General features: G+C 41.7%; 1 protein-coding gene across 1 annotated transcript; it reads right to left on the bottom strand.

The window, feature by feature from the left end:
- Positions 1–7,023: 7,023 nt before the first annotated feature.
- Positions 7,024–8,590, bottom strand: RMI2 (RecQ mediated genome instability 2). The gene is made up of 2 exons (XM_054391342.1): positions 8,320–8,590; positions 7,024–7,188 (listed from the first exon to the last, which is right to left on the bottom strand). The coding sequence occupies exons 1-2, from the start codon at positions 8,588–8,590 to the stop codon at positions 7,040–7,042; spliced, it is 420 nt and encodes a 139-aa protein (XP_054247317.1). The 3' UTR covers positions 7,024–7,039.
- Between the last annotated feature and the right edge of the window lie 11,060 nt (positions 8,591–19,650).

Here is a 19,650-nt window from a genome sequence, read left to right as displayed (position 1 = left end):
AATTTTAAGAATTCTTCTTCTGTAAAGAAAAAAAGACATGTAAGTCCACACTCCCATGTGCTGTCGCTATCTGCCTCATGTATTCAGTTCAGCCAGTGTGTAGGCAGTATATGGACATGAAAATTTGGGGTAGTATTTTGGTAAACACCACGTGGGTTTACCTCCAATAGTTTATATAAACCTTTCAATATATGAGTGTGAAGTAATAGGACAAATCTGAGCCTGAATATTGAGTTGAAAACAGTTTCAGAATGGCTCAGTAGCCAAAAGATAGAAGTCAGCTAGTGCTGCTAGTTTACCCCATTTCTGAGGAAAGGGACTGGAATTCCAGTGCATCACGAGCTTAGTGAACAACACTAACATGCCCTTAGAGCATGCTGTTAAGCAGAGTAGGGACTGTATGTGTGAATACACATATTTAAGAAAGATTTCTTCTCTATTCAGCTTATTTTATGCATCCAGGTTTGGACACCATGCTTTAGTCAAGTTGTGAACCTGTTGAGAAAAGTCCAGAGGTGTCTGTGCAGAGAAAAAACCCAAAGGACTTAGGAAAGGCATGAGTTAAGTCTTTAAATATGTAAACACACTACAGAGAAGGAAGCCTAATAGCAGCCTGCAGCAAGGGAGAATTAGGCTTGGTGTAGTGAAAGAATTTGCAGTGGCCAGGCATGCACCATAACTGATCCCCACATGAGGTCATGAAAACAAAAGAGAAACTTACCATCAGCATTGCTTACCTCTGCATAACCTCCCAGAAATTCATTCTCGTCAAAGAGCTCCCACTGGAGAGCTGAACTAGCTAGAGGTCATCAACTTTAGTCATAACACTGCTCAAGAACCCACCTGGATGTGTTCCTGTGTGGCTTGCCCTAGGGGATCTTGCAGGGGGGGTTGGACTATGTGATCTCCAGAGGTCCCTTCCAATTCCTATCATTCTGTGATTCTAAGATTCTTTTCCTCCTACATGTCAACTTATCATCAAACAAGGAAGACCTTTCTGTATTTCAGTTTAGTGTATCTATGATAAAACTGTATCTAAAACTTCTAGACTTGTTCCCACAGCTTTCTGATTGCCATATTTTCTTTTATGTATTTCTTGTAATTTAGTGTAATAACAGCTTGTAATATTTGTCATTTGTAACTTTCTATCTTTTAAAGTACTTACTAAGCACTTAACTGGATTTCATCTCTCCATCATTTCAGCTTGAGTCAGTTCTGAATGGCAGATACCAGCCCTGAAGATGGAAGCACCTTTTCAGCACCCAAAATAAAACAGCTATTTTAAAGTTGACAAGCTAGAAGCAATAGTAGGGAGAACAGTAAAAGTGTGAATGGGCTACAACTATAGTGAAGAGGAAAGTTTTTCACCCGAAACACCTGAGTAAGAGGAATGATTTCAGTACAGTGACAAACTATAATCAGCCAGAAGAAACTGGACAAAAGAGTATTAGTTACTTCAAAAAAATTCTCCCTTTCCATGGCAAAACTTGAACAAGCCTTGAACAAGCATTACTACACTTAAAAGATGACAGAAAGGTTATTTCCAGATCAGATTAGTAGACGTGGGCTACTTTGTGACAGCAGTGTTACCAGCTCTGAACCTGTGCAGATGCTGACTTTTTTTCTCTAGAACTGAAACTCAGTTGTTCAGGAAGTTCTGGAGAAAGTGACCTTTTTCCAGGGAAGTGACTCAACATGCAAGAGTGCTAAGACAGAAATAAGATGGTTAAATAATTAGAAGCATTTCATAATGTTATCATTTTTATGCTAGTTGATTTTTCCCTTATAAATGTGTGTGTTCTTAAATAAAAAACAGCTTTCTTGCTATCTGTTCACCAGTTTCACATTCTCCCCTTGTGTCTTTAGAATCCTCTTCTCAGCAATCAGATTATCCTGTCCTATCCATAGTCTTCCAGTGTTCCAGATACTGTTGTGTGTCTCCTGTGTTATATTAGTGTAGTGTAGGTCTGTTGATGAAAAACAGGTGTTACATTTCTCTACACAGTCCCAGGAATGCAATTACTCCTTAGTGAAAGGTAACACTTCAAAATCCTTCATCTGCAAACACTGAAATAATGGTGTTTGAACTACAAAACAATGTTAATAAACATTTGACTTCATTATTCTTATGCTAATCATTTGTAAGAATAAAGTTGTATGAAGCTACAGAGCTGGGACTGGCTGGGTTTAAATGACTCCTGTGGTTCACAGGGACAAAACCAGCAGCTGGCCTTGGTTACCTTGTGCTTGCTGTGTTAGCCGGGGATTGCTTTCTGAACACTTACACTGTGCTTTTACGCAAATTCTAAATAAAATGTGATTCTCACACTAGTTGGGAAAAATTCCTAGAATTGTTAGGATTCCCACACACATGAGCTGCTGCTGCTGTATAAAACTAGGTAGAAATTAAGTCTTCCTGTGTAATAGTTTTGTAACTGCTTACTTACAGAGGTGTTTCATAATGAAGCCAAAGTTGTATGAAATAGTTCTGAAAGTTAAGAGTATTATACCAGTTCTTCATTTACAAAAAAAACCTGCATCATCTCCCTAGTCACTTAATGCATGATAAGCACCAAACACCTTTTAAAAAAATACTGAGGTGAGATGCAAGAATGAAGTAAAATGTCAGCAAGCAGAGGAGAGGAGTCCAAAGAACTGCTTTGCTTGTCAGGTAACTGTAGTGCAGGGGAGGAATATAGAAATAGAAAAAACAGAGAGTTAACTATATAGTTACTGTAGGCCTGAGGTGGATGCAGGTAGTGGGTCTCCCAGAAGCTGCAGCTAACATGTCACAGGTGATAGAGATGCCACTTAAAAACCAAGAAACATTTTTAACTGCAGCCGGTCTATTCAGCACATTGATAAGGCTGTCTCTGGGAACGGTTTGTGTCTAGTCAGTAACGAGGCAAGAACTCTCGGTCCCTCCAACTCATAAGTGAAGGTCAGGCTGGCCTGGCTCAGGGACCAGCAGAAGGAGCCAGCACCCAGGGCAGCACAAACCTCAGCCTCTCCTGCCCTGCTGTTCCAAGAGCTGGCCCCAGCAGCTCTGCTGACCAACATCAGCAGCACATAGTGCATCAGACCAGTAACAAAGGGCTGTACAAAGCACCATTTACACAGAACTGGCCTAATGGAATAATGATCTAGGTGGCAGATGACAAAGAAACCAAACAAACTGCAAACCACACTTCAAGACGTCTTAATTTGTGTAGTGTTGATTTATAGCTCTTGTGACTCAAGTCTCCATTTTTAAGTATTGGCAGCTATGCCTTTCCTATGTGCCAGACAGACTACTGGTGTCAGTGGAAAGGAAACCTCTTTCATGCCTGCTCATGAATAATTAGCAACAAACATGCAGTAGTTTGTCACAGGTTAAGAGGCTCTTCAAATGAACTTGGTAGAATCTTTAATGAACCAAGAAACCTACCATCAACATGATTTTTAAGTATGTCTTAACCACTATATGGTAATCTCTCACCTTGAGAATTAAAACCCATAAATAATACAGCACGCTCCCTCCCTAACACCAGTAAGACACCAGCTACAATGTAAGGCAGCTCATGTTAGCAAACAAGTCATTCAGTAGGAAAGTGACAGAAGATTTTGAGGGAAAGGGCATTTCCAACAGTCCATGCTGTCTGGATAGCAGTCTCCTGGCCTGATGCAAGCTGACACATTTTTGGCAGGGGAGCCTGCCAAGATGAGGTGAGAGAGCAAAAAGCATCCCTCAAGCCAACTAAAGTATGTCTGTGATTCCTTACTGATGTGATCATCCAGGAGTCCCCTTAGCAGGATTTGACTAAATAATTTATTAGGTCAGTATTTCAGGTTCAGGATTTCTCAACGGACATTTTTTTACTGCAGTATCTCTGGCTTTGTCAGGTTAACCTTTTAGTATACACCTCCTGATGACAGTGCACAGTTAAGCATACCTTGACTGAAGGCCATGCAGTACACAAACTTGCTGTCCTATGGAAAATGCGTAAAATCCACTGAACAGCTCATGAATCTACACATCACATAGCACAAATGCCTTTGGATCCTGCTTCCCAGCTTGCTGGAGACCAGGGCCTTCTGTACCTGTAACTCATGCTGATCAGAGTAACACACCCACACCAGCTGTCCTTACAGGAGCAGAGATTAAGTCATTCTTGCCAAGCACCAGTATTTTAAGTGCCTACAACTCACCTTTAACATATGCTTTATATGTAGTACACATAAAACCTCCAGCATTCACAGACGTTTACACATGCCATGCAAGCTCTTTATGCCCCAAAACTTAGCAAAGCTGAGGTTTTGAGGTTCTGCCACAGGCTGAGAAAGTTTGAAATACAGAGACCCTTAGGCTTCAGCCAGTTGAGTTCTCCAGACAGTGGTATGTGTTCTGAGATAAATCCACATTTGCTCCAGTTACCAGAGCTAAGGTGGAGTGAACTGAAGCCTTCTTGCATTCTGTAGTCATTCCCCTGCTCTCTTCAAGGTCCAAATACCAAGTACTCTTAGCACGAGATCCCAGCTTTGACCTCCCCTCCACAAGACCAGGCTACAGAATCTCATCACCCTGGGATTCTCAGTTTCACGCTCTGCTGTACAACAGCAACAATAATCAGACAAACCCAGATTTTGCTGTAAAATTTGAGACACAAATCCAGATGTGGAAAAGGGAGAATTCCAACTACCCCCTAAAGCCCTACAGTGCCAAGCTTTGGAAACCCAGAGACAAGGCCCATCCACCTGACCCTTAAACCTAGGTGGTACATAAGCCACCATAAGCAGCATCAGCCACTCATTAGGTGAAGCAGAGCTAAACTCCCAAGTCAAAGCAATCACCTCTGTTTTTGTTTAGAAGTTTGACATTCAACTTTAAGTGTCTTTTGAATTCCTAGGAAAGAACTTTCCAATGTGGACTGTCATAAAAGCATCATTCAGTTTTCAGCCAGTCTTGGCCTGAAAACCCTTAAAGTCACTGTTGTTCTTATGCAGTTGCTGGCCTCTCTGCAGCACTGCTTCAGATCTCCTTCCAAGCAACCACTAAGCAACATTTGTAACTTTGTACTGACCAAATACTTTACATTTTCTAGGGGTGGGACCAGACCTTATGTGTGAGTTTACTAGTGATATCAAACATACGATATAGACCACACAGATACTGGGATACTCTAAATCAAGCAATGAAGAGATCTTACACTGCTTGGACTGTTAGAAAGTGAGCAAAGGAATCTCATGAGCCTCTGGATGGGAGAGGGTGGTGAAAGATGCAAAGACTCTATGAATCTAATCCTACATAAATACAACTTTTCAGTGAACATGTATCGCTGTCAGATGGACTAACAGTAGTTTCATTCCTGACAGCTGGTAGTGGGTAGTCATCAGGGTAGTGGAACACTGGAACAGGTTGCCCAGGGAGGTAGTTGAGGCCCCATTCCCTGAAGATATTCAAGGTGAGGCTTGACAGGGCTCTGGGCAACCTGATCTAGTTGAGGGTGCCCCTGCTTAATGTAGAGGGAGTTGGACTAGATGACCTTTGGATCCCTTCCAGACCATTCTACATCGTGCATAAATTTACAAACACTAGCAATGATGCAGCAGACCTTTTAGCCCTTTCTTTCCAGGATTTTACTGCCTACTTACAAAACAAAACAAGGTGGATTATCTGGAACAAGCTTCAGCTTCTCGGCATAAGAAGCATTTGGATGGAATAGTATTTATCACCAAATGAAAAGTTGCCAGTCAATACGCTGACCATGTGGATCAGTTCTGAAAGACTACAGCATTCCACAAGTGTTTTTTTTTCCTCAGACTAAAAGCAATAAAAAAACCTCAGGCTGCCAAAACACTGTATGTGTATGTTTTGGCTTTTTATCAGCAGGGTCTCAGAGTGCCTCTGATAAGGTCTGTTTTGGAATGCTAAACTCAAGGTTGGAATTGCACTCTGAAATCCAGTCCTTAATCTGTAAAGCTCTCCTTTAGAGATTTGCTTAAAAGACTGTATTTAATTTCCATATCCTATGAAAATATAATCCCACAATTTTTAAATTTAGTTACCACCACTTGATTCTTGAATTGTACAATCAGAGAATAACTTCATTTCCTGCACGCATTTCTCATTAACAGAGCTGTATTGCAGGATGACAATCCCAAATTACAAAGCCAAACCCCATGGATAATGCTTTCTTTAGCACCCCAATTCTCTTTAAACAAGAGGGAAAATAAAGAATAGTAATAGTTCTGCTTTTTTAATATTTTTTTTTATTTAATTTCATAGCTTGATTTAATTTCATATCTTTCTTCCTCACAGGAGGAAGAAAGATAAAATATACTTAAGAATCATTTAAACTAAAAATAGCATACACTGGAACAAGAAAGTAAACTTTCAAAGACAAAAATGCACTTCGGCACAGCAAGCTTGTTTCATGAGGTAGTAAAAGTATCTGCATCTTGAACCTAAAGAACCTGTTCCAAGGAATTCTTCAGTGCACCTTTTCAGTTAATTCCACTTCACTGGAACACAGCGGTTATTACGTACCACTTTCAGTATTTGAGAAACACAGAAACCAGAGAGGGAAGTACAAGACTGCTCTTACAAGAAGAGTGTACTGACATGGTTATTACACAGGTGAAGATTTTCTTTCCAATGGACCAAAACACATTTTGTCTTCATTCCACATAACAAGTTCACCCTGGTTCTGTGTACTTCTGTTGCCAAGAATACACTGGTATAGGAATGATTGACTCAACTTAGGTTTCCAGAAACAGCAACTAGCTTATGTAGGAACATGCAGTATTCTTAACAGCATAGATGTCACTTAGAAGGCATCAAATGTTTCCCAAGCCTCTTGGTATAAAAAAAAAAGACTGAAAAAGTTGAATGCTGTGATTATCATCAGATACGTGCAGATCCCTCCACTTAACTCTTGAGCCCTACTTCAGTATATTCCAAGTGTTCTAAACCACAAATATACGTAACAGCCCAGTGTTCTGCACCAGAAAGACACCAAAAAAGGTGCATTTGCGGTTATTTCAGGCAGAAGAAAAAGCATCATGGGATGACTCTGTGCAAATCCTCCACTTCAAGGTTCCACATACTCTTATGCATGGGATTTTCAGAAAGATCTGTCATCTTTATTGCTCGAAGAACAGGCTCAGGACTGCAGGACCGCACCACACCCATCACCATTACATACTTCCCTAAAAAACCAAGCAAGCATGACATCCAATTAACCTTTGCATTTTAATTCAAAAAGCAAAATATTTAAAACCAAGCAGTTAAACAGTTTGCATTAAAGCTGCCAATAATTGCAAGAAAACTCACAGAGCCAAAATCACTCAGAACTAAATTTCAGGAAAAGGCTTCATTATCCATACAACCACTTCTGTAGATCTTACTAGATTTTCACATGCAGCAAGAGTCAAAACCAGTGCACAATCCTTCCTTCTGCCATGCAAGTGAAGGGAAGTTGAAGACGACTGAAAATTAACTAACGTGATTATTTTGTACCACAACTAGCAGTTCTCCAGATCAATTAACAGTACTGGTGAAAGGAAGGCAAAAAAAAAAAAAAAAAGAAAGAAAATCCCTATCCTTATGCCTAGACTCACAGCTCTTCTCTGCAGCACCTGTTTGACCAAATGATCAAACATTTCCTGTAACTGTGGAGATGTGAAAACAGGCCCCATCCTTACTGGAACTCACAGTGGTAAACAGCCTAAGTCTTCCTATTGACAGTCAAAAAAGCCACTCAGCTGCTGCAGCGCACACGCTCCTTCCGTGACTGCTGCAGCTGCACAGCATTTTCAGGATGCCTCTTGTACGAATGGTGGTGTATATAGAAGCACGCCATCTGTGCAACAGCACCAGCTCAGCGTGCCCCCTAAGACACGCAAGCAAGCACCATTAACCTTAACGTTCTATGCAGCCAGTGCGCACACAGGCCTGCAAACGTCCTGCCTTCAGACAACGTGAATATCCAGCAGCCCTGTGCAGGAACCACCTTTACATTGGCGGGCATGTGATGCCTCCCATACACATGGCCAAGACTTGATATCGTGGCCCATCGTGCAAGCGAGAGCGCCCTCGGCCACCCGCACCCAGAGCGTAGGCGGCAAGGTGCCGTATTCTGCGTGTGCCCCATCCGGGGAGCGACACTTTCCACCGGCTCCTGCGGCCTCAGGTGCGGTATCCCACGGGCACCGGGAAGGAACCTGCTTAGTAACTTCAGAATACACACGGGGAGGGAAAGCGCCCCGCAACACCCGGGGGGACCCCACGCCCACCCAACCCTGAAAGAGAGGCATTCAGCGCCCGCCTCCCGCACCGACCTGCGCTGAGGCAGGGCCGACCTTTGGGCACCTCCTCCACCCCCAGCACGGCGAAGGAGCCGCTGCCGTCCTGCAGCCGGGCCGAGCCACCGCCTGCGCCGCCGAGCTCCACCTCCATCACGGTCCCCTGCATCCACACGGCCCGCAAGCGCAGCGGCGCCCGGCCCGTCTCCGCCCGGCCCAAGTGCCAGGTCCCGTCGGCGCCACGCATCGCCCCCCGCAGCTGGCTAGCCAGCACTTTCACCGGCGGCCCCGCTCCGGCCCCGGCCATGCTGTGTCGCCGGAAGTCTGCCGTCACGGGCGGCGGGAGCAGCTGAGGACAGCCCGTTGCTCGCGGGAAGCGGCCGCTCAGGAAAGCACAAGGCGGGAAAAGGCGCGCGGCCGCCCCGCCCCGGCGGCGCCTCAACGTCTGCCGCGTGCTCAGAGCCGCCACCTGAAGGGCAGGGCTGGGGTTAGGCGGGGATTGGACCTGGAGCCCGGCGGCTGGTACAGTCGTGGTACTTTGCACCAACGCAAAAGCAGCGTACCATGCTGCTTGGCACTCACAGTGAGTTCGCGGTGCTGTGTCCTGCCTTTGCAGGGATGTCAGCGATCAACCACTCACCTGGTACTGGCAGAGGGAGCGCAGACACCCTGCTCCCCGCAACCGACACTCCGGCTTGCACAACCAGCACATCTGCTGTCGAGTTTTCTGCCTCCAAACCAAAAAGTCCTTGTATAGAAAATACTGTGCCCGAGTGTGCAAATGATTGATGCAGACTGCAAACGAGAGAAGTTAACTCCCAGATGGTTTGCCTGATCCCAGCAAGCCACCTGTGCAGCAGTTGTCGCTTGTGATTGCTGAAAGTGCAATGCACCAGGTGGCTCTGGGCCAGCACCCCTTCTTCCACAGTCATTATTTATTATGAGCCTCACCAGTTTTAGACCAGATGGTGCTCGTTTCACCTGCAATCAATGTAGGATCGATGCCTTTAGGCACACAACTGGTGTAGAACCTGGATCAGTGGTTGGTTTGAGCAGAAAATGCCGTTTGCTGTGCCTTAACTTAATCGGAGTAAAGTCACCTGCAAGGTTTTAGCTCCTTGCCCCCAGCCTAGGGTTACACCAGCGGAAGTCTTGCCCACACCTCCTCTCAGGCTGTTGGGAGCCATCCCAGATATTTTTCTGTGGTATTTCTTCACTACTTAGTAAGAAATGATCACATAATGTTTATTCTTTAGTTGATGAAGATCCTCTGGTTTCATGAGAAAAAGGAAGGTACATGCTGATTTTCTCAGGGATGCTTCCAGGATATCTTTTTCTTGTACATATTTCTGTGGAAATCTGGAGCATAACACATGGAAAGTGTAGGCAGCTTCAAGCTAGACTTTAATTCCAAGTCCTTTAAGATCTTATTTGCTCTGTTTATATTGCAGACAGGCTAATTTGATTGACTGCAATCTGAAATCTTTGAAATGTTATGGTTTCCTTTGGGTCGGTGGATTGACATTGCATTTAGAAAGTAAGCTATTGGAAAAACAGGAGTATGAAACAAAGAAAAACGAAAGAATTAAGAAAACCAAAGGGATGGATTCCTCGATTTCGCAGGTTCTGTTACCTAAAGATGTGCAAAATGGGTGAAAATGCACAGAGAAATGGACTCCCCTGCAATCATTCTTTAAAGCAGATTTTGTTCTCTGTTAAAACAGACAGTTACTTTATTTTAAAAAATCCAATTTTGTTTTGAGTAGCAAAATACAACAAAATACTTTTTTTTTCTACTCATCAGATACATTTTCTGTTTATAAGCATTTGGTAAATGGGACTTTATTCCTTTTATAGTGTAAGGAAGCAGTTAACTTTTTGTTACCATTTACAGTAAGAATAGAAGATAATATGGGTAATAACAATAAAAACACTGACATCTAAGCACAATACAGAAACATGTAATCTGGCAATCAAATCATATGGCTTACAGGAATAGAAAGACATTAGATGGTTACTGTATATGAATGTAGAATTTGAGCAATGCTCATAGAAGAGTATTTGTAATTTATGTCCCTAAGTTGCAGTCACTTGACAGCATCAATATTTAGTTTCACATTAAAAAAAAATAATTGTGCCAAATATTGATAAAAGTATTGTATTCCTATTTGTTACTGTATAATAGGAGGGTCTAATGCTTATTAAGCCATTAAATCTACAGATGAAGGCAAGACCCCTACAAGAGAGTAACCTCCAGGAAAGACTAAAAGGTCCATTTCAAAAGATTTTTCTTGAAGAAACTGTTAAGAGAAGGGCAGAAGCACTGGCAAGAAATGTTTTCCTAAACCAGAAAAATTCTTCTGTTTCAGTAAAATGCAATGTTATACTGAATTACCTGCAAGGGTCTTACTAAAGAATTGGTTCGACTCAGCATGGAGACAAGTTCTGCAGCTGCAGCAAAAATGGCTGATGCCTCACAGAGGCATGTTTTCTAGAGGTGATCCCACTGTGATCATCCTCTGGTTTAAGGGTAGCAGAGGAAGCTCAGCACACAGCTGGAAAAGGTAATGAATGGGTGGCTGACAAACTGTAAATTAGACTGGATTAAATTTGAGCACATTTTGTGAGAGCACATGGGATGAGACAGAGTTTTGGTTTGTGTGGATTAAAAAGATGGAATGAATCTTCTGCTGGCTACTACAATATGCACATTTCTTCAAAGCAATCTTGAAGCACATTATTCCTCACACTGACATGCATGTGAGGTGCTGTCGTAGTACAAATAAAAAGAGGTCAGACTACACATAGATAAGATTATCCACAGTGCAGCAGCAGACAGGTCTCCTGCAATTACTCTGGCACTGGTTTGTTGGTATGGCGTCAAGAGAGCTCAGAAAATAGTTCAACCTTACATCTCCATGAAAAGATTACGGAAAAGCAGCAAATTGAAATTTTCTGTCCAGCTTGGAGCTTTTCTTAAGTACCTAAATAGTACTGACAATACTACTTAAAATGGAAGCAATTCTCTGCTGCTGTCTCTAGTTTTGGTAACAGGCTGATGTTACACCATCAGAAAAATTCCTCTTTCACTTGGCCAGAAATTCTGATATTTTACAGTCTTCCACCCAACCCAAAAGAATTTTAAAAAAGATCTCTGTCCTGGTCCATTGGTTATTGTATACAGAAAAGATTATTTAATTTTATGTTTCAGTTTCTCCTTCCTCGTACTGAGAAGTCACTAACTAGATTTGCAAAAAGTTTTGCTTTTAATTTTTTTTTCCAAAGATTTGGAATCCAAGCAATTAAGATTTTTTCCCCAATATATCTCTAGTATTTATTATAAATATTTGGTTTAGAAACAAGGCTACAGATGACTGGAAGAAAAGCCATGAAACATGGGGCTGCTGAACACATGGATCATGTCTGCATCGCCCACAAAAGTCCATAAAGCTGATGCTATAGAAAAATGTCCTCAGCAGCTCAGAAGCTCAGGGAATTCCAGTGTGATGGGGACATGCCAGTGGCAGCTCTCTAAGTGGTCTGTTCTGTAACCTGCTGGCAGGTACTGCCCTGTGTTAGTGTCTCTTGCAGATCCTGCCTGCCTACAATCAGAGAGTAAACTGCAAAGTGTGTTTTGTATCCTCCTTTAGTAAAAGGAAGCAGCATACTGGAGCTTGACAGAAGCAAGATGAGCAAACAATACTTGGTAAAAAGCATTTCTCTGTAAGTGAGAAAAAGGATCTGAGACAAACTGCCTTGCTTTCCCTGGTATTCCTATAGAGCTTCACCTGAAGGACAACTTTTAGAACGGACAAGGCCTGTCAAGTTTCACCTTTAAAGAACCACCCTTGTTAATGCTTATTATACTGCTCACAGAAATATATGGAACAATCACAATATAAAATTCAGTTATTTCCTGGTATTTGACTTGTACTGCACAGAAAATACAATGTAGATATGCTGACATGCTGGATTAAGTCTGGAAAACCATCCTCATCCTTTCGGGTTGGTTTTTTTTGGGGGTGGCTACCTCATCATAACTGAATTTAATTAATGATTTTAAATCAATGGGTCAATGGGTTGGAATTAATGGGTTGGAAGTCAGCCACATTTGCATCCTTAACCTGAGCTTCAGCTGCTTGTAATTTATTCTTTGGGAGTGATCAGTCTGGCATATGAAAGCTAAATTATGTTCCACCAGCAATTTCAGGAGACCTGGAGCCAGGCAAGTCATCTGCTGAAACAGGAGAACTAAACTCTAGGTGCATTCTGGTGAAGTTCTAGTTAACAGGTAGCCCTGAATAAGTGACATTTTAGATGTGACTTGGACAAGGGCAGGTAAATGTGAGCAACAGACATCATCATATTACTACTACTGACAACACTATGGCCTGTTCTATAGTGTTGTCTTGCCAAAACTGCATGACAGTTACTCTAAAATAAGATGAAGTAGGTAAAGTAAAGCATTAGCAAGGAACCCTTTCATGCTCTTTTTTTATCTCAAGATGCTAATATAGATGCTATACATTGCATGTTAGTATATGCTTAGTTGAATCAGTAGAGGATTACAGCAAGAACCTTCCCGCAGCTGCCAGGAGGTGACAGCTGCACCATGTCTGGCAGAGAAAACAGCATCTGGCTCAGGCACCTCCTCAGACAGGGTGAAAACCTTCTTGTACAGCCTCCTTAACATAAGAAATTATTTCATTGGTGTCACCATCACGCAATTTTAACCAGTTCCTGTTACCACAGCCTCTGTGATGGCAGCCTAAAGGCTATGAAAGCAGTGAGAAGCTCTTCAGCTTCGCTGACTCATTTCACTTAAAAGAGTAAGAGGAAATGCTCACAAGAGATCCAGCTGCATTCTGCAGAACTGGGTGTCACCTGTTTATTTCTTTCATGCTATAAATATGCTGGCATGTAACTGAAATAAATCATTCTATGGAATAGGACTATGACATGATGAAAGGAAAAAAATTGCATTAATCATAGTCTTTACCAGTGTTGCTTGCTGCTCTGGAAATAGTCTGTAAAGCTGGCTTTGAGAAGAGCTTATGCAAACTTCACCAGGAAAAAAGGCCCCTTTCTAAACAGCAAATATGAATGGCATCCAAAGTGTTAGATCTTTGTCCTGGCTGAAGTGAAGCCAGTAGCTAGGAGACTTCAGTTATTCAGCCTTTCTCAGTCCATTTCACTTTAGAAATGAATTGGATATTTAGGAGAGGTTTAACAGAACTGGAGAGCCCCTATAACTAATGCAGGGGAATACAGACCATGGTGTCCTCCTTCACAGCTGTTGGCTTTGCTTAAATGTACTCTGATTAGCACTGTCAGCATCTGGTTCATCCTGTGAAGTGAGAACACAATCATTTTCCTAAAGAAAAGTGACCAGAAGAGTGGCATTTTATTTTTGAAAATTTGAAATCTGAGATGTCAAATACTAGAAATATAGATGGGAGGCCAGTGAAGCTGAGAAATTCCAGAGTATACACTGGCAGGGTTCTGCAATATTAAGGGCCTGTTCAAAATCCATGGTGTAAATTTCTGGTGCTTAGTAGTGAGATGCTTTTACCAAGAGTCAAATTTTCATGCAGGCAAAATCTTTCGCGGGTCTTATCAGAGTTCATCTCTCCCTATGCGTCTCACCTTGTTTAAACGAAAAAAATCACAGCTACACCACCACCAATCAACGTAATTTGAAATCAATATAATGTGAGAATACAATTAAAAGGAGTTAAATTTTAATTAGTAACTCTGAAATTTTATACCAATCTTACAGTCGTCACATAGCTGCATTCATTCAGGAGAAAACTTTGGAAATTTAAGATTAACATCAACAAGCTACTTAAAGAGGAAGGTTTGAAGTGAGTTTCCAAGAGTTCAAAGGGAGCCAGAGAGGATAAAGCTCACATCTCTGTTGCTGTGTGAGGCAGCATTCTGCAGAGCCTTGAAGAGACAGAGATTTGATAGCAGCTTCAGTGGCAGCTGCAGGTCACACACTCAAGCACACCATCAGCTCTTCTCTAGCCATTGGAAATTTGTGCAAAGTGAATACTCACTATTCCCTATTCTAAGGCCAATGTTTTTTTACTGGTATTTCCATATAACTAACCAATTTTTGCTCTGAGATCTGAGAATCTCCACGTAAAATGGCTGCCTTTGTTTTCTGTGAAGCTGTGACTCTTTAGTCCCCATGTGATTGCCTGGGGATGCTAGATGGAAAGGATCCTGCATTGGACACTGGGCACTAGCAGCACTGGCCTCCTTTGGAAACTGCTTGTGAGCAGCTGTCCTCCTGATTCTCCTGGTGCTGGCGGTAATACTGGGATAAAGAGCATAAATGGCCTTGAATTGGAAGAGTGCTGCCAAGTGAGAAGGCACTGGTACTGGTACTTCAGAAAGCAAAAGCTAAAATCCTATCTGAAGGAACACCTGACCCAGTGCTTCACTCTGCAGCATGGAAGCAGAGTGTGACTTCAGAACAAATAGCTGAATGAACTCAAAAAGCAAAAATAATATAAAGAGGAAATCAACAGGAGGGAAACTTTTGTTTAAAGCTGCTCAGTAACAGCACTTATATGTTCTGATGTACTTAGAAGGACTGGGGACTTATAAATAAGCTTGATTTTTCCATTTCTGTCATTATAGCATGCATTTTATAAAGCAAGGTTCAAACGCAGAAGCAGTTACAAGCCCAGATTTAGACTGCCTTTATTGCCATACCACCTACAAATAGCAGCTCACTCCCCCAGCTGCTGATGGCACAAACGAATGACTGTTGTTACACACAACGGCATTCATCTTGGATGAAAGTCACATCAGTGTATGGGTGGTACAAGGCCTATTTATCTCATAATAGCTCTAAGAGAAGGCATAAAATGGTAAATAAAAGTCACGGAATTCTTTCTAAATCAGAATATTCAATGTGTAATTGCTGAAATGTTTTCACATTCTTAGGCTTCTTTCATTTACTAAAAAATCAAAAGACACAAGATTGCATGAACCAAGTGGGAGACATCTCATCAGCTTATAAAGACCTCTACAACTCATACAGAAATGTCACATTTTAAAATACAATTTGACATTAAAATGTCACAAGCTGCCTCCACCTCTTCATTTACATTATTTTAACCAGAGGTTCAAATTTGTAACCTGTGCTTAAACATTATATTGCAATTCTCTAAGACCCATCCCTTTCCACTAAGCCCAGAAGATGCAGGGTCAAACATGAATGTGGTAGAATGAGGATCAGGCTTTTATTGCTGGCAGCCAAAGTTCTGAACAGCCATCATTGACAGCTGATCCATGAGTACCTCATGGTACTCAGTTTCTGTTAATGTATATCTATCTACAGGCATGAAAAAATTTTCATTAGCTTATTCCAGTAAGACTCTAGACCTCATACTAGAAACTACACAGGAAAACAAAATGAACCAGGGGAGCACACAAAAAAATTGTGGAAAAAAAAAAACACTTCAAGGCAAAATATTGAAATCAGTACATGTAATCTGACCTTTCTGCTGAAATAATGCTTGTGCTGAAGATTGCAGTGAGGCAACTATACAAACATATATTTATCTGAATCAATGTAAGTAATTATTAATGAATGATATTAAAATACAGTTAACTTTTTGTAGATGGCTCCAGCACACATAGTTGTGCAACACAATGGTTATTTCTAAATGTAGCTCTATATAGGGCAGCCCTCAAAACTGCACAACAAAACTTGGACTTGAAATTCAAACACAACCAAAAGGTATCAGAAACATTGAAGCAAAAAACTTGGCAAGCTTTCAGTTTGTCATAAGCAGCAAGAAATGATAAATGCAAACCCAGTATGCCTTATTTTCAAAGCCTGACAAGCCCACAAACCCAGACTTGCAGTTGTGCATGCTATGCAAATGGCAACAGTGTTTGTTTATTCAAAAATAGAAACTGTCAATACTTAAGAGCCAACGAGGAGACATCAGTTTAGTGTAGATGGTGCCCAAGATTCATGTAAATGCAATGCAGCATAATGTGGCAGAGCAGGCATGACAATGTGTGCACATTTTACCTTGTACCTTTGGAGTTTCAGTGTTCCAAACATTGAGCACTTCTATTCAGATAATTTCAAATCTTGTGCAGGAGCATTTAAAGATCTGAACAGATATGAATTTCAGGCAATAGGCATTTTAGAACGGAAAAGTACAGCACATGACCTTGACTTTGCAAGCCAAAGCTCATTGGAGGACTCAAGCTGTCTGCTTGTTAACAGCTTCATTTACGAGAAACTGTGCAGGGTGAAAGTGAAAGGCACAATGTAGTTTCTTTTTCTTATCCACAGATCTCTCTACAATGACTATACTTCATCTAGACTCTCTTAGAAGATAATACTGTGATTATTAACAAACAATCCAAACAGATGTGGGTTAGGTATTTTGTTTTCTCAGATTTTAAGGCAGAGGGAAAATTGCATAGTTGAACCTTCTGTTTGACAAAGCCCAACAAACTGTTTGCATTCTGGTACCTCTTGCTCTCTGCAGAGAATTCTGTGGTATTTTGGTCCACTTCAGACTACAAGAGCCTCCAGCACTTACCACTGGAGCTAAGGATGCTGAAGCACAGTCAGTGTTGCATTTGATGCAACTCCTTTTGGCTCATTTCTGCCAAATCAAATACTTGCGTGAACATCTGGGCAATGGCAAAAGTATTCTCCAGGCCCCTTTTTTTCCTCCATTTCGGTTGGTTACCAATGGTTAACCATACTGATGAAGGAATTAACAGCTTAGTGCAGACATTTTTCAAATGCAGTGTGGCTGGATCAAATAATTCCCCATTTCAATTGCTTTGCCCTGCTTGGTAAAATAAAGCATCTAGGTTTATAGGTTAATTTCAGCATATATAATGTGGATAGAGTTCATGAAATACTGTGGCTGTCCTAGTCAAATTATAGTATATGCTACCTAAAACCCCATCACTGCTCAGAATCAGTCTGCTGATTCCTCTGACTTTAAGCCTTCTTTGGTACCAGCTTGAGCGATAAGCGACTGTAAGGAACAGTCCTTACGAAGAAAATCTCTAAAGTTTACACTCATAGGAGTTTTCACTTAAATCATGACACATTTTACTCAAAGCTGGCAGTATTCAGTGAACATCCCTTTTGCTTGTGGCTACTTTCCCTTGTGTTTCTTATAAAAGTCATTGTACAACCCTGGATTCTGGCTGGACGTATGCTGGAATCATTCCAGCCAAAGGAAACAGAACTGAAAGTAATGAAAGAATCTTTTCTATTCATCCTCTGCTCTGTAAAACAGAGAATCACATTTCCTCTTAAAGCCTGTATTTCCCGGTTGTAAAACAATAGAGCTCCCTCCACCAGTACTTCTGCAAACTTCATCACACAGCTGTGGAGTGTTGCAAGCTGATAACATTTGCAAAGAGTACTTGAAAAGTCAAACAAGAAGCAGTACCATGAAGTTCTTACTCCTAAACTGTGGGGAAAGTTTAAGTTTCCATTCTTCAGTTCAAAGCCATTTGTGTGTTTTGCAATGATCTCAAACTATAGTTTATGGTCTGTAATCTTGCTTTAAGCCCTGTTAAATTCCTAGTACATGAGTAGAAAAGGCCGTACTGTTGCTTAGTTGTTTCATTAGTAAAGTTACAGGCAGATGCTTTAGGAGTAATGCTTTATCTTTCCTGGTAGCCATTTCTCATGCAGAAACATACTGAGGAACAAGTTTCCATCATGGATTTCTCTTCACTGGTTTTCATTCATACGTTTACAGTAACTGTTTGAATATTTCTCACTTTAATGGCTCTCGTTGTATCTTCATGTTGCAGCTCTGCGTAAGTGTAAGACTGAGCATTTCAGGTCAGAAATGAAGAGGTTTTGCATGAAAAGGCCTCAGGAAAGTGGCAAGTCATATCCTGGGTCAGCCCTGATACTCAGGTAGGAAGGAGCTTCTGCCTTCTGCTCCCAGTTTTTACCATGTGCTACAGCTTGGCAGGCCATAGTGTAACCTCTGTGCAAGCAGATCATATCTGATCATAGAAGCACAAGATTCCAGTGAAGGTGGGACTGGACTGAAAACCTAGAAAACACTGAGATTTAAGATGGGCCAAATGCCTCGGGAGGAAGAAGTGCTGCCCCAGTTGCAGAGCTGATTACCTCTGCTTGGGACTGAAGGACTTCCTGCTTCAGTTTGGGTTTTTATGGTTGTTTGTTTTGTTGTTGTTTTCTTCCTTCCTCTCCTCTTCCTTCAGGGTGCACAGAGCCTGCAATAAAACCTTCTTGTTCAGAAGCAAAAGGAACTCTTTCTTGCACTGCAGTTATAAAGCAACAGATGACTTAAACCTGTGAGTCAATGCAGCTGCTCTAGAGCAGACACAAAATGTTGTGTAGTCACAAAATGCTGCATACACAAAACCTGAGAGTACTTGCATTTAACCTTCTGCCTTGTGAGCAGAGAGGCTGGGCATAAATTCCCAACACAGGCTCAGTTTTCTAACTTCCCTAGAACTAAAGGCAATTTAGACTTCTTTCTGGTCTAAACTTGTTAATTTTAGCATTTATTGGTTACTACAGCTAAGACTGAATACTCATTCAACCTCATGCTCTATCACAGAATCATACAATGCTAGGAGTTGGAAGGGGCCTTGAAAGATCATCTAGTCCAATCTCCCTGCCAAAGCAGGATCACCACTGAAGGAGACTTCACAACCTCTCTGGGCAGCCTGTTCCAGTACTCTGTCACCCTCACAGTGACAAAGTTTTTCCTTACATTCACGTGGAACCTCCTCTGCTCCAGCTTGCACCTGTTGCCCCTTGTCCTATCACTGGACATCACTGAGAAGTGCCTGGCTCCTTCCTTCTGACACTACCTTTCTTGTATTTACAAACATTATTGAGGTCACCCCTCAGTCTCTTCTTCTCCAGGCTAAAGAGCCTCAGCTCCCTCAGCCTTTCATTATAAGGGAGATGTTCCACTCCTTTCAGCATCTTTGGGGCTCTGTGCTGGACTCTTTCAAGCAGTTCCCTGAGGTCCTTCTTGAACTGAGAGGCCAGGACTGGACACAACATTCCAGATGTGGCTTCACCAGGGCAGAGTAGAGGGGGAGAAGAACCTCTCTCGACCCACTCACCACACTAATCCAAATACACCCCAGGATGCCGTTGGCCTTCTTGCCCACAAGGGCACATTGCTGTACTTACAGTATATTCTGGGAAGCTTTAATTAGTTCACACTTTCATCTGAAATACAATTACAATTTTTTTTTTAATATAAACCACCAAATTCGATATATGTTTCCTTCCCTCAGTTTTGCTGCTGTTTGATTTTTATGGGACATTGTCACTGTTTTTTTCAAACTGAATGAAATAATGGA

The sequence above is a fragment of the Indicator indicator genome, chromosome 22 (genome assembly GCF_027791375.1).
Source record: "Indicator indicator isolate 239-I01 chromosome 22, UM_Iind_1.1, whole genome shotgun sequence".
In the NCBI taxonomy this organism is placed as follows: domain Eukaryota; kingdom Metazoa; phylum Chordata; class Aves; order Piciformes; family Indicatoridae; genus Indicator; species Indicator indicator.
This window is presented reverse-complemented; position numbering and strand designations above follow the sequence as displayed.

Excerpts from the sequence above, each read along its gene's own strand:
- RMI2 (XM_054391342.1), bottom strand. The coding sequence starts at position 8,590 with ATGGCCGGGGCCGGAGCGGGGCCGCCGGTGAAAGTGCTGGCTAGCCAG. Across the intron at positions 7,189-8,319 it reads TCGGCCCTGCCTCAGCGCAG|GGAAGTATGTAATGGTGATG; the intron begins GTCGGTGCGGGA and ends TTGGTTTTTTAG.